The sequence below is a fragment of the Physella acuta genome, unplaced genomic scaffold (genome assembly GCF_028476545.2).
Source record: "Physella acuta isolate Inbredline_101_S28 unplaced genomic scaffold, ASM2847654v3 ptg001237l, whole genome shotgun sequence".
Classification (NCBI taxonomy): domain Eukaryota; kingdom Metazoa; phylum Mollusca; class Gastropoda; family Physidae; genus Physella; species Physella acuta.
Genome location: NW_026732753.1, coordinates 671538 through 697935, shown reverse-complemented (window position 1 = coordinate 697935; position 26398 = coordinate 671538). Strand labels below are relative to the sequence as shown.

The 26398-nt window shown below is 46.7% G+C and overlaps 1 protein-coding gene across 5 annotated transcripts in view; it reads right to left on the bottom strand.

The window, feature by feature from the left end:
• Positions 1–26398, bottom strand: part of LOC131957386 (uncharacterized) — an 81182-nt gene that overhangs the window by 24791 nt on the left and 29993 nt on the right. For 3 of the 5 annotated variants that reach the window (XM_059322170.1, XM_059322169.1, XM_059322171.1), the window contains 3 exons: positions 10890–10994; positions 4581–5098; positions 3515–3608 (listed from right to left, as the gene is read on the bottom strand). In XM_059322170.1, the coding sequence (XP_059178153.1) occupies positions 3515–3608; positions 4581–5098; positions 10890–10994 (717 nt within the window). Of the gene's footprint in view, positions 1–3514; positions 3609–4580; positions 5099–10889; positions 10995–16896; positions 17309–26398 lie in introns of all 5 variants that reach the window. The other 2 variants (XM_059322167.1, XM_059322168.1) reach the window with 1 other exon arrangement.

Sequence of the window (26398 nt, the reverse complement as noted above, 5' to 3'; positions counted from 1 at the left end):
CTGTGGTCCTACAAATCTCTACTGTGGTCCTACAAATCTCTATCTACTGTGGTCCTACAAATCTCTATCTACTGTGGTCCTACAAATCTCTACCTACTGTGGTCCTACAAATCTCTATCTACTGCGATGGAAGAAAGTCAATTCTTGTCAACTTGGTACCACCGCCTAATATATTGATATCAGCTAGCGGAGGGCTTATAGATTTCCGATACATCAACTGTCTGAACCTTTCTAGGCCTGCAGGGCCCTAAGGACACCAAATGTGCTGGTGTATTTGTGTACATGTACTCTAGGCATGCAGGGCTATAGCCTGAGGAACCCAAATGTGCTGGTGTATTTGTGTACATGTACTCTAGGCCTACAGGGCTATAGCCTGAGGAACCCAAATGTGCTGGTGTATTTGTGTACATGTACTCTAGGCCTGCAGGGCTATAGCCTGAGGAACCCAAATGTGCTGGTGTATTTGTGTACATGTACTCTAGGCCTACAGGGCTATAGCCTGAGGACACCAAATGTGCTGGTGTATTTGTGTACATGTACACTAGGCCTGCAGGGCTATAGCCTAAGGAACCCAAATGTGCTGGTGTATTTGTGTACATGTACACTAGGCCTGCAGGGCTATAGCCTAAGGAACCCAAATGTGCTGGTGTATTTGTGTACATGTACACTAGGCCTGCAGGGCTATAGCCTGAGGACACCAAATGTGCTGGTGTATTTGTGTACATGTACTCTAGGCCTACAGGGCTATAGCCTGAGGAACCCAAATGTGCTGGTGTATTTGTGTACATGTACTCTAGGCCTGCAGGGCCCAGAGGAACCCAAATGTGCTGGTGTATTTGTGTACATGTACACTAGGCCTGCAGGGCTATAGCCTAAGGAACCCAAATGTGCTGGTGTATTAGTGTACATGTACACTAGGCCTGCAGGGCTATAGCCTGAGGACACCAAATGTCCTGGTGTATTTGTGTACATGTACACTAGACCTGCAGGGCTATAGCCTGAGGAACCCAAATGTGCTGGTGTATTTGTGTACATGTACACTAGGCCTGCAGGGCTATAGCCTAAGGAACCCAAATGTGCTGGTGTATTTGTGTACATGTACACTAGGCCTGCAGGGCTATAGCCTGAGGACACCAAATGTGCTGGTGTATTTGTGTACATGTACTCTAGGCCTACAGGGCTATAGCCTGAGGAACCCAAATGTGCTGGTGTATTTGTGTACATGTACTCTAGGCCTGCAGGGCCCAGAGGAACCCAAATGTGCTGGTGTATTTGTGTACATGTACACTAGGCCTGCAGGGCTATAGCCTAAGGAACCCAAATGTGCTGGTGTATTAGTGTACATGTACACTAGGCCTGCAGGGCTATAGCCTGAGGACACCAAATGTCCTGGTGTATTTGTGTACATGTACACTAGACCTGCAGGGCTATAGCCTGAGGAACCCAAATGTGCTGGTGTATTTGTGTACATGTACACTAGGCCTGCAGGGCTATAGCCTTAGGAACCCAAATGTACTTACACTCTGTGCATATCGTATGACAGAAACTACTTCAAGATCTCACTGCTAGTAATACTCAACTCGACAAATAAACATTGCGAGATAAGCGCGATGGGCTATAAATCTAACAGACCACTCTAAAACTTAATAGCTAATAGCGTTTAATAGAGGGACTTATTCCAGTATTCAAATGCACAATAGATATGTCAAACTGGAGCAGTAGTGGCCACTGTTTGCTTTGGTTTCGACTAAGATATGACCCACGAACTCACAGCACGAAGATCATCAATTGCTCAAAGCTTTCTAAGTACACTAGAGTTCCTAACAACTGAAATCTCCATGCTTAGTTCTGGCTACCAGGGATCAGAAAGTCACGTGACATCTTTTTTTCGACGACTCAAATCCTCTAGTTAAATAAAGATGCTATTGACTAGTTGGCGGCATCTTTATTTAAATCGAATGTTGATTAATTGGTGCCGTATTGATTTCTTCATACAGTACGTCATGACTGATGGTAAACAAGCAAGGCCATGACTAGATAGTAAAGAAAGTTTTTCAAATAAAACCTGCTAGACCGGCAGGGTCAGAATATCAGCCCAATCTAGGCATCCGTCTGGTTTGTCTGTCATACATCCTGTTAGTCTGTCATCCATCCTGTTAGTCTGTCATCCGTGCTGTTTGTCTGTCATCCGTCTGGTTTGTCTGTCATTCGTCCTGTTTGTCATCACTGTCTGTCATCCGTCCTGTTTGTCATCACTGTCTGTCATCCGTCCTATTTGTCATCACTGTCTGTCATCCGTCCTATTTGTCTGTCATCCGTCCTGTTTGTCTGTCATCCGTCCTGTTTGTCACCCGTCCTGTTTGTCTGTCATCCGTCCTGTTTGTCTGTCATCCGTCCTGTTTGTCTGTCATCCGTCCTGTTTGTCACCCGTCCTGTTAGTCTGTCATCCGTCCTGTTTGTCTGTCATCCGTCCTGTTTGTCTGTCATCCGTCCTGTTTGTCTGTCATCCGTCCTGTTTGTCTGTCACCCGTCCTGTTTGTCTGTCATCCGTCCTGTTTGTCACCCGTCCTGTTAGTCTGTCATCCGTCCTGTTTGTCATCCGTCCTGTTTGTCTGTCATCCGTCCTGTTTGTCTGTCATCCGTCCTGTTTGTCTGTCATCCGTCCTGTTTGTCTGTCATCCGTCCTGTTTGTCTGTCATCCGTCCTGTTTGTCTGTCACCCGTCCTGTTTGTCTGTCATCCGTCCTGTTTGTCTGTCACCCGTCCTGTTTGTCTGTCATCCGTCCTGTTTGTCTGTCATCCGTCCTGTTTGTCACCCGTCCTGTTAGTCCGTCATCCGTCCTGTTTGTCATCCGTCCTGTTTGTCTGTCATCCGTCCTGTTTGTCTGTCATCCGTCCTGTTTGTCTGTCATCCGTCCTGTTTGTCATCCGTCCTGTTTGTCTGTCATCCGTCCTGTTTGTCTGTCATCCGTCCTGTTAGTCTGTCACCCGTCTTGCTTGTCTGTCACCAGACGTACTGCCACACAATACTAAATGCCACTGATGTCTTATTTGACTTAGCCATTTGAGTCCACTTAGAAAACCAGTGAATGATCTGCATTCCTGTCCACCAGATATTGTTCTCTAATGTAGTTAAAACATAAACTGATGGTTGCCAGCACGACGCTAGGTGCACACACAGGGGACACAACTCAGCTACACACGGGAGATCACTCTCACGATTTTAATTTGTTGACAACACCGATTGCGTCATCGTGCTGCAGCAGTTGTTATAGGGGAGATGGGCTTGGATAGCACACACATGACAACAGACAGATGAACCGGTCAGACGATCTGTGTTCTGCTTAAATTAAACCTGACTAATGGCATAGGTAGCTAAATACTACCTCAAAGCACGCCAAATTACTCCTGATAATTAACAATTTAATTGGTTTAAAAATGTCTGCTAATGAGCCAGTCCATGTGGTCTAATTAACGCTGATTAGACTGTTGAGTTAAGATGAGAGCAGCCCTACCTGACTGGAACTGTTCATCCTTCATGTGATCGATGATATCGTTCATGTCTTTAGGGTGGACAAACTCGGCTATACTCAGCCCCAGCATGTTCGTCTGATGTACACAAACAAGACATTCAGCAACAGCTTGTAATTAACGATAATTTGTCTTAAGTTACAACTACTTAGGTGTCGGTGTGTGTGTGTGTGTGGTTGGATGAATGTTCAATTACTTGGGTGTGTTTGTTAGAGAGTGGGTGTAAAGCTACATCTACCTGTGTGTAAAGCTACATCTACCTGTGTGTAAAGCTACATCGACCTGTGTGTAAAGCTACATCTACCTGTGTGTAAATCTACATCTACCCGTGTGTGTAAAGCTACATCTACCTGTGTGTGTAAAGCTACATCTACCTGTGTGTAAATCTACATCTACCCGTGTGTGTAAAGCTAGATCTACCTGTGTGTGTAAAGCTACATCTACCTGTGTGTAAATCTACATCTACCCGTGTGTGTAAAGCTACATCTACCTGTGTGTGTAAAGCTACATCTACCTGTGTGTAAATCTACATCTACCCGTGTGTGTAAAGCTACATCTACCTGTGTGTGTAAAGCTACATCTACATGTTTGTAAAGCTACATCTACCTGTGTGTAAAGCTACATTTACCTGTTTGTAAAGCTACATCTACCTGTTTGTAAAGCTACATCTACCTGTGTGTGTAAAACTACATCTACCTGGGTGGGGATAAAGCTACATCTACCTGTGTGTGTAAAGCTGCATATACCTGTGTGTGTAAAGCTACATCTACCTGTGTGGGGATAAAGCTACATCTACCTGTGTGGGGATAAAGCTACATCTAACTGTGTGTAAAGCTACATCTATCTGTGTGGGGATTAAGCTACATCTACCTGTGTGGGGATAAAGCTACATCTACCTGTGTGGGGATAAAGCTACATCTACCTGTGTGTAAAGCTACATCTACATATGTGGGGATTAAGCTACATCTACCTGTGTGGGGATTAAGCTACTGCTATCTGTTTGGCGATTAAGCTACTACTTGCATATGGCTGAAGAACAAAGGCACTCACCTGCTGGTGTCCCAGATGCTCCGACACATTCTCTGAGACAAACAAAATCCGAAGTTCCTTGTCTATAATCATGAGAAAGCCTTGAGCAGCGTCCAGCATCAGCTGTCCTTCATCAGACAAACGCAGCTTTTGACAGTCCGAGATGATCTGACACAGCGAGCCTGTGTGGGACAGCTGTTGTCTGGCCGGCGTGACGGCACAGCTGTAGTCCATCAAGTCCTCAAAGTCCAGGCTGGCCTGCTGCTCTAGGTCCGCTAGGCCAGTGGGCCGCACGCCGTGGTCCGTCTGACCGGTGGGCCGCGCGACGTGGTCCACCTGACCGGTGGGCCGCATGCCGTTGTCCGCCTGGCCCGAGGGCCGCGGCCCGCTATGCTTCAGCAGCTGCCCCAGTAGGCTGGCATCCCCCGAGCTGTCGGCCACATAGAAGTTCCGCTTCTTGCACCGCTTGGGTGAGCCGATGTACCCGGCCATCCCGATAAATGGGTCGTCCAGCTCCATGTCAGTCTGCCGTTGGTCGTCTAAAACAGTTCAAAAGTGGAATATCTGAGTGCTTGCTCGAACTGATCGAACCCTAAACCCGTCTAAACCACGGCTATTTTGATTAAGCGTTCACCCCCACCTCCAAAGGACCCCAGTCGTCACCCACAAAATGTAAAAATCTCCCTTGCAAAGTACCTGTTCTTTGAGAAAAAAATTGCGGTGCGCATGTTACGCTCAGAGTCAGCAGTATCTATAATTTCAATGCAGATTTTTGCTTTATTTTCCAGTGTGCTTGGCATAGTTTTCTGTCTGACTTTCGTGTGTGCGCATTTTTTAGCAGATTTTTCCAAGAGCGGAGTTTTCTGCGAACCGAATATTTTCCTGCGCATTTCTCTGTGCACGATACAAATAAGTGGGCCTGCTACTTTGATCATCAATCGAAAATAAGCGGCCATTGGACAAGTTTAGAGCAGTTAATGTAAAGACCCCAATAAAGCTTTGACTCGAGTGAATGTCTACACCTGTAGATCAACCTAGGGATGCGCCATTAAAACCAGCGAGGGAGATGGAAAAAAAAAAACATTCTCCTCGTTTATTGTACAAGCTGAGAGATGGAGAAAGAAGCAAACATTTTCTCGCCTCAAGTTTAATGCCTCTGTACATGCTGAGAGATGGAGAAAGAACAAGAGATTTTCTCGCCTCAAGTTTAATGCCTCTGTACATGCTGAGAGATGGAGAAAGAACAAGAGATTTTCTCGCCTCAAGTTTAATGCTTCTGTACATGTTGAGAGATGGAGAAAGAAGCAAACATTTTCTCGCCTCAAGTTTAATGCCTCTGTACATGCTGAGAGATGGAGAAAGAAGCACACATTTTCTTTCCTCAAGTTTATTGTACATGCTGAGAGATGGAGAAAGAAGCAAACATTTTCTCGCTTCAAGTTTAATGCCTCTGTACATGCTGAGAGATGGACAAAGAAGCAAACATTTTCTCGCCTCAAGTTTAATGCCTCTGTACATGCTGAGAGATGGAGAAAGAAGCACACATTTTCTCGCCTCAAGTTTAATGCCTCTGTACATGCTGAGAGATGGAGAAAGAAGCAAACATTTTCTCGCCTCAAGTTTAACGCCACTGTACATGCTGAGAGATGGAGAAAGAAGCAAACATTTTCTCGCCTCAAGTTTAATGCCTCTGTACATGCTGAGAGATGGAGAAAGAAGCAAACATTTTCTCGCCTCAAGTTTAACGCCATTGTACATGCTGAGAGATGGAGAAAGAAGCAAACATTTTCTCGCCTCAAGTTTAACGCCATTGTACATGCTGAGAGATGGAGAAAGAAGCAAACATTTTCTCGCCTCAAGTTTATTGTACAAGCTGAGAGATGGAGAAAGAAGCAAACATTTTCTCGCCTCAAGTTTAATGCCTCTGTACATGCTGAGAGATGGAGAAAGAAGCAAACATTTTCTCGCCTCAAGTTTAATGCCTCTGTACATGCTGAGAGATGGAGAAAGAAGCAAACATTTTCTCGCCTCAAGTTTAATGCCACTGTACATGTTGAGAGATGGAGAAAGAAGCAAACATTTTCTCGCCTCAAGTTTAACGCCATTGTACATGCTGAGAGATGGAGAAAGAAGCAAACATTTTCTCGCCTCAAGTTTAACGCCATTGTACATGCTGAGAGATGGAGAAAGAAGCAAACATTTTCTCGCCTCAAGTTTATTGTACAAGCTGAGAGATGGAGAAAGAAGCAAACATTTTCTCGCCTCAAGTTTAATGCCTCTGTACATGCTGAGAGATGGAGAAAGAAGCAAACATTTTCTCGCCTCAAGTTTAATGCCATTGTACCTGCTATGTAATCCTGCTGAATGCTATTGTCTGGCAACCAACAAAGATCCACCTTGGCATATGATTATTGCCCTTGTCTACAGTTATTGCCGACATTTTTGTCTATTAAAACCCAATCAGTTCACCTGTCTGCCGGCAGCCTAGAACCGGTTATGTGCTGCGGCAGCAGGCACGAGTGCACCCAGTGGCAGCAGATGGGGGGGGGGCGTAGAGCGGAAGTTCAACAACGTATCGTTGCTGGCTCTCTACAACAACGCGTGTTTTTACGGCATGCATCTACTGGCATATGCCACGCACGGTACGGGATATGCCATCACAGTAGGAGACAGGTAGGGCATATGCCTCGTGTTGATCTGGATATGCAATAGCGACTGAGGCAACACTAAACACGTCTGTCCTAATGTCATTAAATGACACCAGTCTTGCTGCTAGAGACGTCTGTCAGTATGTCATTCCATGACACCATTCTTGCTGCTAGAGACGTGTGTCCAAATGTCATTAAATGACACCCGTCTTGCTGCTAGAGACGTCTGTCAGTATGTCATGGTAACTGGAAGCACTTGACGATGTCAGTCAGGTACAGTCAGTGCTGTCAAGCAGGTGGGCGTGACATGACCTGGGGTTAACCAGCTTAACGTGACGTTTGGCATATTTGTCAGCGCCGTGTTGTGTGAGGATCAAAGGGTGTCTGTGAGTTGAGGGGGGGGGGAGGAGTGAGAGGACAAAAATATGAAAACTAAAGACCACACGATCTTTAAAACACCTCTGACATTTTCACAAAAGAGAATGCGCTTTTTCATCATTGGACCTCGCTGTGGGGATCTTTACAAGTTCTGAAGTCGGTCAGTACTTGTGGCTATCCATGTGGTCAGTACTTGTGGCTATCCATGTGGTCAGTACTTGTGGCTATCCATGTGGTCAGTACTTGTGGCTATCCATGTGGTCAGTACTTGTGGCTATCCATGTGGTCAGTACTTGTGGCTATCTATGTGGTCAGTAGTTGTGGCTATCCATGTGGTCAGTACTTGTGGCTATCCATGTGGTCAGTACTTGTGGCTATCCATGTGGTCAGTACTTGTGGCTATCCATGTGGTCAGTACTTGTGGCTATCTATGTGGTCAGTACTTGTGGCTATCCATGTGGTCAGCAGTTGTGACTATCCATGTGGTCAGTACTTGTGGCTATCCATGTGGTCAGTACTTGTGGCTATCCATGTGGTCAGTACTTGTGGCTATCCATGTGGTCAGTACTTGTGGCTATCCATGTGGTCAGCAGTTGTGACTATCCATGTGGTCAGTACTTGTGGCTATCCATGTGGTCAGCAGTTGTGACTATCCATGTGGTCAGTACTTGTGGCTATCCATGTGGTCAGTAGTTGTGACTATCCATGTGGTCAGCAGTTGTGACTATCCATGTGGTCAGTACTTGTGGCTATCCATGTGGTCAGTACTTGTGGCTGACGGTAAAGTCAGTACGTGTGACTGACGGTGCGGTCAGTACGTGTGAGTAGCCCACCCCCACAGGGAGAAGTAACCAAATCAAGGCTAGACTGAGCGGACAGAAGCTCCAGCAACATTTGAATAATGAGCCAGCAGACCAAACTTAATATGTCTGACACCCTTGCGGCCATCTTAGTCCCAAACACACACCTATTATCGATTGAAGTTAGCCAAGATATGCCAAAGCTAAATAAATAAACCGGGAGTGATCTCCCCTAAACTTTCTCGAATATTCTTATATAACTTGGAATATAGACATTATTTTTAATTACTTTAACTTTTAAAAATAGAATAGAATCTCATAGAAAAAAGAATTGCGCACCAAGCGAACGCCAAAACAAAATGTGCATAATAGTGCGCAATATTATTAGTATTTTATAAATTTACATGCTTTTTTTGAGAAATCGGAAATAGCGTAAATTAGTACTTCCGTTCAACGGAAATTACTCAAAATTTGACAGAAGGTAGAGAATTAGATCTTTTACTTACATGTGAAATTTCATTTATCTATCTTAAATAGTACTCAATTTATAGGCTTTTGAAAAATTCAAAGTAGAAAAAGTACCACTTCCGGTTATCGGAAATCGCTCAAAAGTTGATCAGGATCTACGATTTTGATAGAATACTTATATATGAAATTTCATCAACCTAGCTGTAACGGTACCCAAGTTATCGTGTTTACACACAGACAGACACACAGACAGACAGACAGACATACGGACAAGATTGCAAAATTATGTTTTTCCGTATCAGTGATTTTCTCCGACAACCAAATGTACTGCAACGTTAAGGGATTTCCGCGAACCTTGTATATCCCGTCATAGATTGTATATAATCAACGACCCACTCGTGATAGCGGGGTCAGTACCGACCACTGGATCAGAAGTGACCACTGGACCGACCAATGTATCAGAAGTGACCACTAGACCAGCAGTGACCAGTGGACAGACAACTGGACCAGCAGTGACCACTAGACAGACCACTAGACCAGTAGTGACCACTAGACCAGCAGTTACCACTAGACCAGCAGTGACCACTAGACAGACCACTAGACCAGCAGTGACCACTGGACCAGCAGTGACCACTGGACCAGCAGTTACCACTAGACCAGCAGTTACCACTAGACCAGCAGTTACCACTAGACCAGCAGTTACCACTAGACCAGCAGTTACCACTAGACCAGCAGTGACCACTGGACCCACCACTGGACCAGTAGTGACCACTGGACAGACCACTAGACCAGCAGTGACCACTAGACCAGCAGTGACCACTAGACCAGCAGTTACCACTAGACCAGCAGTTACCACTAGACCAGCAGTGACCACTGGACCAGTAGTGACCACTGGACCGACCATTGGACTAGCAGTGACCATTGGACCAGCAGTGACCACTAGACCAGTAGTGACCACTAGACCAGCAGTTACCACTAGACCAGCAGTTACCACTGGACCAGCAGTGACCACTAGACCAGCAGTGACCATTGGACCAGCAGTGACCACTAGACAGACCACTGGACCAGCAGTGACCACTGGACCAGCAGTGACCACTAGACCAGCAGTTACCACTAGACCAGCAGTTACCACTAGACCAGCAGTGACCACTGGACCCACCACTGGACCAGTAGTGACCACTAGACCAGCAGTGACCACTGGACCAGCAGTGACCACTAGACCAGCAGTGACCACTAGACCAGCAGTGACCACTAGACCAGCAGTGACCACTGGACCAGCAGTGACCACTGGACCCACCACTGGACCAGTAGTGACCACTAGACCAGTAGTGACCACTGGACCAGCAGTGACCACTGGACCCACCACTGGACCAGTAGTGACCACTAGACCAGCAGTGACCACTGGACCCACCACTAGACCAGCGGTGACCATTGGACCAGCAGTGACCACTGGACCCACCACTGGACCAGTAGTGACCATTAGACCAGCAGTGACCATTAGACCAGCGGTGACCACTGGACCAGCAGTGACCACTTGGCCCACCACTAGACCAGCAGTGACCACTAGACCAGCAGTGACCACTGGACCAGCAGTGACCACTTGGCCGACCAGTGAACCAGCAGTGACCACTGGACCAGAAGTGACCACTTGGCCGACCAGTGAACCAGCAGTGAAAACTGGACCAGAAGTGACCACTTGGCCGACCACTGGACCAGCAGTGACCACTGGACCGACCACTGGACCAGCAGTGACCACTGGACCAGCAGTGACCACTGGACCGACCACTGGACCAGCAGTGACCACTTGACCGACCACTGGACCAGCAGTGACCACTGGACCGACCACTGGACCAGCAGTGACCACTGGACCAGCAGTGACCACTGGACCAGCAGTGACCACTGGACCAGCAGTGACCACTGGACCAGCAGTGACCACTGGACCAGCAGTGACCACTTGACCGACCACTGGTTAGCAAGACTAGAGCTGACATGAGATAACACACGCCAGCTAGTGAGCTCGAGGTGCCAGCACTCACCTTTAAGTGGCAGCATAGGACTGAGGCTGCAGGAAACAGGCACCAGTCTCTGGGATTTTGACCACGTGACGTCATCCTGGCTATTTTCGTCGATGTCGTCAACGCCTGAAATAAAAAGTGAGAGACGGTTGTTAGTATTGATCAGCCGAGCCTCAAGCTTTATCTCCCCCTATCTAGTTTTGGGCAATACATATTTAAAGTAATTTCCGTCCCATTCAGCTGTAGGCAATATAGGTTTAAAGTAATGTCAGTCCCTTCCAGATATGGGAAATATAAGTTTAAAGAAATGTCAGTCCTATCCAGCTCTGCGGCACAGATGTCTACAGACGGCACTAAGGCCGATCTGATGCTCATCTCTGCGGCACAGATGTCTACAGGCGGCACTAAGGCCGATCTGATGCTCATCTCTGCGGCACAGATGTCTACAGGCGGCACTAAGCCCGATCTGATGCTCATCTCTGCGGCACAGATGTCTACAGGCGGCACTAAGCCCGATCTGATGCTCATCTCTGCGGCACAGATGTCTACAGACGGCACTAAGGCCGATCTGATGCTCATCTCTGCGGCACAGATGTCTACAGACGGCACTAAGGCCGATCTGATGCTCATCTCTGCGGCACAGATGTCTACAGGCGGCACTAAGGCCGATCTGATGCTCATCTCTGCGGCACAGATGTCTACAGACGGCACTAAGGCCGATCTGATGCTCATCTCTGCGGCACAGATGTCTACAGACGGCACTAAGGCCGATCTGATGCTCATCTCTGCGGCACAGATGTCTACAGGCGGCACTAAGGCCGATCTGATGCTCATCTCTGCGGCACAGATGTCTACAGGCGGCACTAAGGCCGATCTGATGCTCATCTCTGCGGCACAGATGTCTACAGGCGGCACTAAGGCCGATCTGATGCTCATCTCTGCGGCACAGATGTCTACAGGCGGCACTAAGGCCGATCTGATGCTCATCTCTGCGGCACAGATGTCTACAGACGGCACTAAGGCCGATCTGATGCTCATCTCTGCGGCACAGATGTCTACAGACGGCAATAAGGCCGATCTGATGCTCATCTCTGCGGCACATATGTCTACAGGCGGCACAGATGTCTACAGACGGCACTTAGGCCGATCTGATGCTCATCTCTGCGGCACAGATGATGTCTAAAGCCGGTTTGATGACCAGGTCTCTAGCACTCGTGAACTGTAAGGCCGGCAGGAAGTCAATCCTGTGACGTATGCATTAGGTTTTATCCCTGACCATTGAGAGAGCGCCAGGGAGGAAATGCCAGAAAATTAAGGCAGCACGCAAACAAGTGATCACCCTGACAACAGGACAGTTCAACTGGTGACTGAGTCTAACGTGGTGACTGGGTCTAACGTGATGTGTAGACAGGGTAGACAACAGGACAGTGGTGACTGGATCTATTGTACAACATGATGTGTAGAAGGGTAGACAACAGGACAGTGGTGACTGGATCTATTGTACAACGTGGTGTGTAGACAGGGTAGACAACAGGACAGTGGTGACTGGATCTATTGTACAACGTGATGTGTAGAAGGGTAGACAACAGGACAGTGGTGACTGGATCTATTGTACAACGTGATGTGTAGAAGGGTAGACAACAGGACAGTGGTCACTGGATCTATTGTACAACGTGGTGTGTAGACAGGGTAGACAACAGGACAGTGGTGACTGGATCTATTGTACAACGTGATGTGTAGAAGGGTAGACAACAGGACAGTGGTGACTGGATCTATTGTACAACGTGGTGTGTAGACAGGGTAGACAACAGGACAGTGGTCACTGGATCTATTGTACAACGTGGTGTGTAGACAGGGTAGACAACAGGACAGTGGTGACTGGATCTATTGTACAACGTGATGTGTAGAAGGGTAGACAACAGGACAGTGGTGACTGGATCTATTGTACAACGTGATGTGTAGAAGGGTAGACAACAGGACAGTGGTGACTGGATCTATTGTACAACGTGGTGTGTAGACGGGGTAGACAACAGGACAGTGGTGACTGGATCTATTGTACAACGTGATGTGTAGACAGGGTAGACAACAGGACAGTGGTGACTGGATCTATTGTACAACGTGATGTGTAGACAGGGCAGACAACAGGACAGTGGTGACTGGATCTATTGTACAACGTGGTGTGTAGACAGGGTAGACAACAGGACAGTGGTGACTGGATCTATTGTACAACGTGGTGTGTAGACAGGGTAGACAACAGGACAGTGGTGACTGGATCTATTGTACAACGTGGTGTGTGGGCAGGGCAGACAACATGACAGTGGTGACTGGATCTATTGTACAACGTGATGTGTAGACAGGGTAGACAACAGGACAGTGGTCACTGGATCTATTGTACAACGTGGTGTGTAGACAGGGTAGACAACAGGACAGTGGTCACTGGATCTATTGTACAACGTGGTGTGTAGACAGGGTAGACAACAGGACAGTGGTGACTGGATCTATTGTACAACGTGGTGTGTAGACAGGGTAGACAACAGGACAGTGGTCACTGGATCTATTGTACAACGTGGTGTGTAGACAGGGCAAAGACATGGCTATGTCGTGCAGGTGTACGTGGAACTTGTCCAACTCTATAACTAAAGGTAAAGGCACTAAAGGACTAACCCATGAACAGAACAGCTAATGATACTGTTGTATGTTTCTAGGCGACATGTAATGGGGGGGGGAGGGTTATTAACAAGTTACAGCCGTGGGATTCGCTGCTCATTTGCTGTCATGACGCATGGACGTGTGGACAGCAAAGTCCTCAGTAGAAAAACAGCTGTTCGCGTTTCTATGCCTTGACCAAACTATAGAGTATCCTGATCTATATGTTAAGTAAAATAGCCAAACTGTTCAGTACCTTGACCAAACTATAGAGTATCCTGATCTATATGTTAAGTAACATAGCCAAACTGTTCAGTACCTTGACCAAACTATAGAGTATCCTGATCTATATGTTAAGTAACATAGCCAAACTGTTCAGTACCTTGACCAAACTATAGAGTATCCTGATCTATATGTTCAGTAACATAGCCAAACTGTTCAGTACCTTAACCTAACTGTTAATTACTCTAAACTAGCTATATAGCACCGTGACCTAAAGAAGAAGTACGATAAACTGGCTAACAATACAGTAGCCTACAATTTTGATTTGAGCTATGATTGTAACAAAATATAACGCCAATAAAAACTCAATTTCCGTCAAGAAAATATCTCATGCAATCACACACACACGGTTGTTCGGAGGGGATAGTGAGGTGGGGTAATCAACAAATTATTGACGAAGATAATGTTTTCAGCAGTGACGTCACCGGTTCCTGCAGAGTTATGCAATTAAATGTTATGTTTAGGATAAACAAAGAACGGTTAAAGCAGGCTAGAGATAATAAGGCATTGGGCAATCAGCATCAAGTTTCTGTAACCACCTGAGAAAGGTAAGAGCCGAGTTTATCTGTTCCATCTGCTCGCAGCAGGCCAGGCCACAAAAACCTCCACGTCATTCCGGCTGGCTTGTTGCGTAACATCTTACCTGCTGCTACAGACTGGTCTCATGGTACCAGCAACATCAGGTGAGAATGTTACCTGGTTCTACAGACTGGTCTCATGGTACCAGCAACATCAGGTGAGAATGTTATCTGGTGATACAGACTGGTCTCATGGTACCAGCAACATCAGGTGAGAATGTTATCTGGTGCTACAGACTGGTCTCATGGTACCAGCAACATCAGGTAAGAATGTTATCTGGTGCTACAGACTGGTCTCATGGTACCAGCAACATCAGGTGAGAATGTTATCTGGTGCTACAGACTGGTCTCATGGTACCAGCAACATCAAGTGAGAATGTTATCTGCTGCTACAGACTGGCCTCATGGTACCAGCAACATCAGGTGAGAATGTTACCTGGTGCTACAGACTGGTCTCATGGTACCAGCAACATCAGGTGAGAATGTTATCTGGTGCTACAGACTGGTCTCATGGTACCAGCAACATCAGGTGAGAATGTTATCTGGTGCTACAGACTGGTCTCATGGTACCAGCAACATCAGGTGAGAATGTTATCTGGTGCTACAGACTGGTCTCATGGTACCAGCAACATCAGGTGAGAATGTTATCTGGTGCTACAGACTGGTCTCATGGTACCAGCAACATCAGGTGAGAATGTTACCTGTTGTTACAGCAGCCTATAGCAGCCTGGTCTGATGCTAGCCCTTGCAATTAGAGGCTGGTCTGATATTTTGGGATGGAGGATGTTTTGTTTTTGATAAATTCTTTACTACTAGTAGACAACACACTGACTTCCAGTAGACAACACACCTTACTCCCAGTAGACAACACACTGACTTCCAGTAGACAACACACCTTACTCCCAGTAGACAACACACTTGACTCCCAGTAGACACATCGAACCAAATACTTTTTTTTCTTGCACTTTGATAGTAGTTTTGTAAAAAAAAAAAAAAAAAAAAAAAAAAACAACCCAGATCTACTACAGCAGTTACTAAGTTACTAAGTTCTTAACTAAATCGAAACCGGGCATACGCCGATTTGGCGCCCTGGGCATTACCGTGAGCGCTATGGCGCCGACGTTCGGTTGAACGGTTCGATAGCTTATGAATAAGACTAGCCATTGGTACCCGTTTCACGTGAATTATAGGCCTATATATATATATATATATATATATATATATATATATATATATATATATATATATATATATATATATATATATATATATATATATATATATGCCTATTCCATAGTTAAACAAACAAAGATTTCTATAAAATATGTTTTCATCGTGTCTGACAATGGAATCTTCTTTTAAAAAGGGGTGTTAGTTTACTGATAGTTAACTAAATACACACTTGGCTGGCTAATGTCAATGCTAACCCTGTCCCTAACCCTGGTCCTACCATACGCCTAACCCTAATTTCTAACCATAAAATTAGTCGAAATTACAATACTACTAACAACCCAACACCCCTTTTTTTAAAGAAAATTCCATTATCGGACACCGGTATCTATAACCATCCGAGTCTAAATCTAGATCTTAGCGACTTAGCTTCTACGTCAAGTTTTTGCGTAGATTTAGATCTAGTCTAGATCTAGAATCTCTTGATCTAGAATCCAAATAGATAAAATAAATTTTATAAGTTTAGGCCGGAGAGAGAGAGAGAGAGAGAGAGAGAGAGAGAAGTGCGCACATGGTCTTTTATATATTAGGATGGGGTATGTAAGTCGTTTACTAAGTTGAATCAGGTGGTTTCGAAGGTACCCCGGAATGTTTATGTTTGCGATGTGTTTGTGTTTATGTTAATGTTTGTGTTTGCGTTGCGTTTGGTTTTGTGTTTCCTTTTTGTGTTTATGTTTTGTTTTTGGTTGGTTGTGGTTAGGGTTAATAAGAAAAGTAGTATATTTCCTAAACCCGGGAAAAGGAGGGTGTATGCTGCTTAATAAACACAGAAGTCATGGTCCTTTACATATAGGTTTTTCAATTTGACCTAATATGAAGTTACACTTTTTACACTTTTCGGGAGGCATAAAAATGAGATAAAAACTTTTTTACTACTCTATTACAAATGAGTTAGAGCCTTATTATGTCACGATGGACGTCCTTTGTATTGAAACAGGTTAAATTACGAAATTAGGACATAGTTGAACTAAAAATTTGGCACAACAGTCTAATATCTAATACACACGCACGCACACGCACGCACGCTATCTATACACAGAGGTCAGCTAGCTATACACAGAGGTCAGCTAGCTATACACAGAGGTCAGCTAGCTATACACAGAGGTCAGCTATACACAGAGGTCAGCTATACACAGAGGTCAGCTATACACAGAGGTCAGCTAGATATACACAGAGGTCAGCTAGATATACACAGAGGTCAGCTAGCTATACACAGAGGTCAGCTATACACAGAGGTCAGCTAGCTATACACAGAGGTCAGCTAGCTATACACAGAGGTCAGCTGAACTTACCCAGTTTCCGCCTTTTCTCCTGCGTGTGACCACCCTGTGTACTGCAGTGGTCACCATCCTGTGTACTGCAGTGGTCACCATCCTGTGTACTGCCACGTTTCCTGGCACGTGAAGCAGGTAGACAGCCTCTAACGGGGGTGGAGCTTCTGGTGAGGTACCCGATGGTCAGCCTAGCATCTGTCCGCTGCTGACCATGGTTAGCTGGGCGTGGCTGTGTGAGGCTCGGACCAAAGTTCTGTTTGGTGCCGCACATAAGAAGGGAGACTTTCTTCCCGTGTCCGTTAAAAGACGCTTCTAGCCGACTCGGCTCAGTCTTGAGCCGTTTGTGAGAAAATATCCCAAAGTTGGCTGCCTTGCACGTCATCACTAGTCCAACTCGTGGGCTGGTTGTGTTTCATGGAGGCCGGCACCACTTTAATAGGAGACACAATTTACACTCACAATATCAGCGGACACAATTTACACTCACGATATGAGCGGACACAACTTACACTCACGATATGAGCGGACACAATTTACACTCACAATATCAGCGGACACAATTTACACTCACGATATGAGCGGACACAATTTACACTCACGATATCAGCGGACACAATTTACACTCACAATATCAGCGGACACAATTTACACTCACGATATGAGCGGACACAATTTACACTCACGATATGAGCGGACACAATTTACACTCACGATATGAGCGGACACAATTTACACTCACAATATGAGCGGACACAATTTACACTCACAATATGAGCGGACACAATTTACACTCACAATACTGGGGTAGACGGAGTGGTCTAGTGGTAGAGAGCTGGACTGCTAACCCGTTAGTCTCGAGTTCGAATCCGGGTTGAAGTCAGTGGACCGTCCCTGAGTCCACCCAACTCTGATGGGTACCTAAGTCACGTTAGGGAAAGTAAAGGCGGCTGGGCATAGGGCTGACCACACTATCTCTTCATATGCCGAGGTCACAGAAACAGAAACTTCACTTGCCCCATAGACCGTCAGGTTTGAAAGGGAAACTTTTACTTTACACTGGGGTAGGGGTAGAGTGGTGGAGGACACAATTTACTTTCGCCATTTGACCAATTTTTATTAGGTATCTTGGGGTAGGCGTCATTTACGCTCCGCAGTAAGTCAATTTTTTTTATATGACATGCAAACCGTTTGAACATACTAAGCCGATGTACATAAACACAGCACACAACCACAGGTCATCACACAACTAGCTAGTGTGTCCTGTCATTAGCACATCCACAGGTCATCACACAACTAGCTAGTGTGTTGTGTCATTAGCACATCCACAGGTCATCACACAACTAGCTGGTGTGTCCTGTCATTAGCACATCCACAGGTCATCACACAACTAGCTAGTGTGTTGTGTCATTAGCACATCCACAGGTCATCACACAACTAGCTAGTGTGTTGTGTCATTAGCACATCCACAGGTCATCACACAACTAGCTGACGTGTCCTGTCATTAGCACAACCACAGGCCATCACACAACTAGCTAGTGTGTTGTGTCATTAGCACATCCACAGGTCATCACACAACTAGCTGACGTGTCCTGTCATTAGCACAACCACAGGCCATCACACAACTAGCTAGTGTGTCCTGTCATTAGCACAACCACAGGCCATCACACAACTAGCTAGTGTGTTGTGTCATTAGCACATCCACAGGTCATCACACAACTAGCTGACGTGTCCTGTCATTAGCACAACCACAGCCAAAGCGGTGGAAATTCTCCCAGCCAACAACAACAAACTAAGGAAAATTCCACCAGCGCCAGGTGTGATGTTGTTGTAGAGCAGGCGCAGGCTATGGGTACACAACTCAAATAATTGATTACAGAGATGCACATGTTTAAAAGATAGGTTACTCGTATATGACCAGATGCAGGACAGTCCCCCCCCCCCCCCCCCATCTACACACAAACAATCCGTTGGTCAATACGCTATATTTAGATAATAAAAGCCGCATTCTTGTAGTGTTGAGCTATTGATTGCCAATCGTGTCTTGCCGTGTGTTATTAAAATCTATATGTCCCCGTCAATTCACGGCAGTTATCGACCCCACGCTAAGCTGGGGAAAACATTCGTCTTGTCATAAACATTCTAAACACCAGCACAGGGGACTGTGGGCTTTAAGGTCTTCATACAGTCACAACATCAGCACAGGGGACTGTGGGCTTTAAGGTCTTCATACAGTCACAATATCAGCACAGGGGACTGTGGGCTTTAAGGTCTTCATACAGTCACAATATCAGCACAGGGGAATGTGGGCTTTAAGGTCTTCATACAGTCACAACATCAGCACAGGGGACTGTGGGCTTTAAGGTCTTCATACAGTCACAATATCAGCACAGGGGACTGTGGGCTTTAAGGTCTTCATACAGTCACAATATCAGCACAAGATGCTGTGGGCTTTAAGGTCTTCATACAGTCACAATATCAGCACAGGGGACTGTGGGCTTTAAGGTCTTCATACAGTCACAATATCAGCACAAGATGCTGTGGGCTTTAAGGTCTTCATACAGTCACAATATCAGCACAGGGGACTGTGGGCTTTAAGGTCTTCATACAGTCACAATATCAGCACAAGATGCTGTGGGCTTTAAGGTCTTCATACAGTCACAATATCAGCACAGGGGACTGTGGGCTTTAAGGTCTTCATACAGTCACAATATCAGCACAAGATGCTGTGGGCTTTAAGGTCTTCATACAGTCACAATATCAGCACAGGGGAATGTGGGCTTTAAGGTCTTCATACAGTCACAATATCAGCACAGGGGACTGTGGGCTTTAAGGTCTTCATACAGTCACAATATCAGCACAGGGGACTGTGGGCTTTAAGGTCTTCATACAGTCACAATATCAGCACAAGATGCTGTGGGCTTTAAGGTCTTCATACAGTCACAATATCAGCACAGGGGACTGTGGGCTTTAAGGTCTTCATACAGTCACAATATCAGCACAAGATGCTGTGGGCTTTAAGGTCTTCATACAGTCACAATATCAGCACAGGGGACTGTGGGCTTTAAGGTCTTCATACAGTCACAACATCAGCACAGGGGACTGTGGGCTTTAAGGTCTTCATACAGTCACAACATCAGCACAGGGGAATGTGGGCTTTAAGGTCTTCATACAGTCACAACATCAGCACAGGGGACTGTGGGCTTTAAGGTCTTCATACAGTCACAACATCAGCACAGGGGAATGTGGGCTTTAAGGTCTTCATACAGTCACAACATCAGCACAGGGGACTGTGGGCTTTAAGGTCTTCATACAGTCACAATATCAGCACAGGGGACTGTGGGCTTTAAGGTCTTCATACAGTCACAATATCAGCACAGGGGACTGTGGGCTTTAAGGTCTTCATACAGTCACAATATCAGCACAAGATGCTGTGGGCTTTAAGGTCTTCATACAGTCACAACATCAGCACAGGGGACTGTGGGCTTTAAGGTCTTCATACAGTCACAATATCAGCACAGGGGAATGTGGGCTTTAAGGTCTTCATACAGTCACAACATCAGCACAGGGGACTGTGGGCTTTAAGGTCTTCATACAGTCACAATATCAGCACAGGGGACTGTGGGCTTTAAGGTCTTCATACAGTCACAATATCAGCACAAGATGCTGTGGGCTTTAAGGTCTTCATACAGTCACAATATCAGCACAGGGGACTGTGGGCTTTAAGGTCTTCATACAGTCACAATATCAGCACAAGATGCTGTGGGCTTTAAGGTCTTCATACAGTCACAACATCAGCACAGGGGACTGTGGGCTTTAAGGTCTTCATACAGTCACAATATCAGCACAGGGGAATGTGGGCTTTAAGGTCTTCATACAGTCACAATATCAGCACAGGGGAATGTGGGCTTTAAGGTCTTCATACAGTCACAACATCAGCACAGGGGACTGTGGGCTTTAAGGTCTTCATACAGTCACAATATCAGCACAGGGGACTGTGGGCTTTAAGGTCTTCATACAGTCTCAGCCACTGTATATTTCTAACGGACGCTACTGTCTGTACATTTGAGTTAGTAGAATGTCACGGACGCTATAGATTTGTGCACGTTTCTGACAGTAGCGGCTACGTATCTCAGGTCCGGATAAAATGATGCAATCATTGAACACGTTTCAGACAGTAGAGGCTACGTATCTCAGGTCCGGATAAAATGATGCAATCATTGGACACGTTTCAGACAGTAGAGGCTACGTATCTCAGGTCCGGATAAAATGATGCAATCACTGGACACGTTTCTGACAGTAGAGGCTACGTATCTCAGGTCCGGATAAAATGATGCAATCATTGGACACGTTTCCCAGCCGGGCCGCTCCCATCAAGGCTCGGCCTGAATATTTCACGTCAGTCACATCGTTGGCGGTTATCTGATACGCTGTGAGGTTCACCATAGTACCACCCCACCCCCCACTAAAGTAGTACGACCTAACCCATCTACCACAGTACCCCCCCCACTAAAGTGGTACGACCTAACCCAGCCACCAGAGTACCACCCCCACCCCCTAGTGGTCCTGACCTAACCCAGTCACCACAGTACCACCCCCTCCCCAACTAAAGTAGTACGACCTAACCCAACCACCACAGTACTACCCCCCCCCCCCCACTAAATGGCACTGACCTAACCCAACCACCACAGTACTCCCCCCCCCCCCACTAAATGGCACTGACCTAACCCAGCCACCAAAGTACCACCCCCCCCCCCCCAACTAAAGTAGTACTGACCTAACCCAGCCAGCCGATGATGTTCAGTGAGATCAAGCACCGCAGAAGCCTAGAGATTTCCCCAGGGCGCAGACAATGGACGACCCATCAATCTCAGTTAAGCGTAGAGTTTCCAGATAAACTAGACTGTTTTATCAAGCTAAATCTACGTGTGCCTGTAGAGTTTCCAGATAAACTAGGCTGTTTTATCAAGCTAAATCTACGTGTGCCTGTAGAGTTTCCAGATAAACTAGACTGTTTTATCAAGCTAAATCTACGTGTGCCTGTAGAGTTTCCAGATAAACTAGACTGTTTTATCAAGCTAAATCTACGTGTGCCTGTAGAGTTTCCAGATAAACTAGACTGTTTTATCAAGCTAAATCTACGTGTGCATGTAGTTTCCAGATAAACTAGACTTATCAAGCTAAATCTACGTGTGCCTGTAGAGTTTCCAGATAAAATAGACTGTTTTATCAAGCTAAATCTACGTGTGCCTGTAGTTTCCAGATAAACTAGACTGTTTTATCAAGCTAAATCTACGTGTGCCTGTAGAGATTCCAGATAAACTAGACTGTTTTATCAAGCTAAATCTACGTGTGCCTGTCGACTTTATGGGAGCTTTAGCTCATATTGTATTGTTAAAGCCACATGTCGTCGTCCCAAAAGCGTCACATACACGCATGTTAGCACGAATAAGTATTTATCCAGGAAATGTTGGCTTAGGTGTACACACAACACCCATACCACCGTGTCTCCCCCCCCCCACTCCCGTCTCTTACCATCCTGTGCCCACCCCCCCCCCCCCCCGTCTTACCATCATACCATCGCCTATACGTCCACCCACATGGTCATATCTAGCTCGCGTCGTAGTAATTAACAGTGCAAACTAATTAACCTTCAATGTTTCAAAATAGCCCAATCAACGGCACGCCGACAATCACATGGCCGGTGATAAGAGGTTGTATATTGTGACGACTCGGATAATTGGATTTCTATTGTGGCTGATTGGACTATGATTGGCGGTATGAGATTAGAACAAACGGCCAGCCCTGCCACAAACATCTAGCTCTCCTACAGTGTACCGCTGTATGAAGGCACCGCCCCAACAAACGGCCCCAAGTGCAGCTCAAGTGTGAGACAAACGGCAGTGATCGCGGGGCCAGAGATTTACGCTTGGCTGGTAACTAGCACAGGTGGGCCAGCACGGCCTACGTGATCGTGCAGACACACACGCGCCGTCTGCTCGCTATTTACCCAGTCGTCTGCAGGAGTGTCCCACTGTACGGAGGTGACCCCACTGCCCACACGGGGAGGGGCAAGCCAGAATTCGACCCTCTGGTCGACAGTTTGAGCGGAAATAGAGTCATACTACAAACACTTATTGATAATAATTGTAACATCTTTCGACTTTTTGGGTCACTTGTTCTATAGGCTGACGGGTGGGGAGGGGGGGGGGGAGGGAAGTGTAATGCTTGTAACTGTTGACACAATCAAAAATACAACTGATAACGTCTGATTTTAGAATATTTTAGATAGGGGTGGGGTGGGGGAGTGGTAGGCTACAACAGTTTGAAGGTAGAAAGAGTTGCTAGAAAGAGAATGGGTAAAAACTGTCACACCTTGCAAAAACAACACGGTAGAGTGCAACTACTTGAAACCTCCCTCTGTACACCTTGACAGTGTTGTCCAATATCAGGGGCTAGGGCTGTCACGTCATATATCAGGGGCTAGGACTGTCACGTCATATATCAGGGGCTAGGGTTGTCACGTCATATATCAGGGGCTAGGGCTGTCACGTCATATATCAGGGGCTAGGGCTGTCACGTCATATATCAGGGGCTAGGGTTGTCACGTCATATATCAGGGGCTAGGGCTGTCACGTCATATATCAGGGGCTAGGGTTGTCACGTCATATATCAGGGGCTAGGGCTGTCACGTCATATATCAGGGGCTAGGGCTGTCACGTCATATATCAGGGACTAGGGCTGTCACGTCATATATCAGGGTCTAGGGCTGTCACGTCATATATCAGGGGCTATGGCTGTCACGTCATATATCAGGGGCTAGGGCTGTCGCGTCATATATTAGGGGCTATGGCTGTCACGTCATATATCAGGGGCTAGGACTGTCACGTCATATATCAGGGGCTAGGGCTGTCACGTCATATATTAGGGGCTATGGCTGTCACGTCATATATCAGGGGCTAGGGCTGTCACGTCATATATCAGGGGCTATGGCTGTCACGTCATATATCAGGGGCTAGGGCTGTCAGGTCATATATCAGGGGCTAGGGCTGTCACGTCATATATCAGGGGCTAGGGCTGTCACGTCATATATTAGGGGCTATGGCTGTCACGTCATATTTCAGGGGCTAGGACTGTCACGTCATATATCAGGGGCTAGGGCTGTCACGTCATATATCAGGGGCTAGGGCTGTCACGTCATATATCAGGGGCTATGGCTGTCAGGTCATATATCAGGGGCTAGGGCTGTCACGTCATATATCAGGGGCTAGGGTTGTCACGTCATATATCAGGGGCTAGGACTGTCACGTCATATATCAGGGGCTAGGACTGTCACGTCATATATCAGGGGCTAGGGCTGTCACGTCATATATCAGGGGCTAGGACTGTCACGTCATATATCAGGGACTAGAACTGTGACGTCATATATCAAGGGCTAAGGCTGTCACGTCATATATCAGGGACTAGGACTGTCACGTCATATATCAGGGGCTAGGACTGTCACGTCATATATCAGGGGCTAGGACTGTCACGTCATATATCAGGGGCTAGGGCTGTCACGTCATATATCAGGGGCTAGGGCTGTCACGTCATATATCAGGGGCTAGGGCTGTCACGTCATATATCAGGGGCTAGGACTGTCACGTCATATATCAGGGGCTAGGACTGTCACGTCATATATCAGGGGCTAGGGCTGTCACGTCATATATCAGGGGCTATTGCTGTCACGTCATATATCAGGGGCTAGGGCTGTCAGGTCATATTTCAGGGGCTAGGGCTGTCAGGTCATATATCAGGGGCTAGGGCTGTCACGTCATATATCAGGGGCTAGGGCTGTCACGTCATATATCAGGGGCTAGGGCTGTCACGTCATATATCAGGGGCTAGAGCTGTCACGTCATATATCAGGGGCTAGGGCTGTCACGTCATATATCAGGGGCTAGGGCTGTCAGGTCATATTTCAGGGGCTAGGGCTGTCAGGTCATATATCAGGGGCTAGGGCTGTCACGTCATATATCAGGGGCTAGGGCTGTCACGTCATATATCAGAGGCTAGGACTGTCACGTCATATATCAGGGGCTAGGACTGTCACGTCATATATCAGGGGCTAGGACTGTGACGTCATATATCAGGGGCTAGGGCTGTCACGTCATATATCAGGGGCTAGGACTGTCACGTCGTATATCAGGGGCTAGGGCTGTGACGTCATATATCAGGGGCTAGGGTTGTCACGTCATATATCAGGGGCTAGGACTGTGACGTCATATATCAGGGGCTAAGGCTGTCACGTCATATATCAGGGTCTATGGCTGTCACGTCATATATCAGGGGCTAGGACTGTCACGTCATATATCAGGGGCTAGGTGTGACGTCATATATCAGGGGCTAAGGCTGTCACGTCATATATCAGGGACTAGGACTGTCACGTCATATATCAGGGGCTAGTGCTGTAACGTCATATATCAGGGGCTATTGCTGTCACGTCATATATCAGGGGCTAGGACTGTCACGTCATATATCAGGGGCTAGGACTGTCACGTCATATATCAGGGGCTAAGGCTGTCACGTCATATATCAGGGGCTAGGACTGCGACGTCATATATCAGGGGCTAGGGCTGTCACGTCATATATCAGGGGCTAGGATTGTCACGTCATATATCAGAGGCTAGGATTGTCACGTCATATATCAGGGGCTAGGGTTGTCACGTCATATATCAGGGGCTAGGGTTGTCACGTCATATATCAGGGGCTAGGGCTGTCACGTCATATATCAAGGGCTACGGCTGTCACGTCATATATCAGGGGCTATGGTTGTCACGTCATATATCAGGGGCTAGGGTTGTCACGTCATATATCAGGGGCTATGTTTGTCACGTCATATATCAGGGGCTAAGGCTGTCACGTCATATATCAGGGGCTAGAGCTGTCACGTCATATATCAGGGGCTAAGATTGTCACGTCATATATCAGGGGCTAGGGTTGTCACGTTATATATCAGGGGCTAGGACTGTCAGGTCATATATTAGGGGCTAGGACTGTCTACCAGCACAACATGTGTGTATTTAAGCCGCCTCCCCCTAGACCACACATCCGCAAGTTTCTCTACGTCATCGAGCACTTTTAGCGCCCTCCCCCTCTCACATGAGCCGTTGTGAAACAGCCCCCCCTCCCCCACATGAGCCGTTGTGACCCCCCCCCCCCCCACATGAGAGGTTGTGAAACAGCCAGCTCACACATACAGCTTCACATGGCGGCACCTGACGGAGTTCCTGCATGCTGGCATCGATCACGTCTCTCTCTCTCTCTCTTCTCTCTCTCTCATCACGGCTACACGGGTGGAGGGGGTGGAACTCGAGATCCTTTGCTGTGCATACGTTATGTTAATCAAACAGCTACGCATGCCGCGCACGGCTAAGAATAGACCCAATAGACGTATTCACTTTTCGCCCGTGTCTAGATTTAATTGAAACTTGTTACCATTCAACCAAATTTACCGACAGTTCAATCAATCAGTGATCAATGC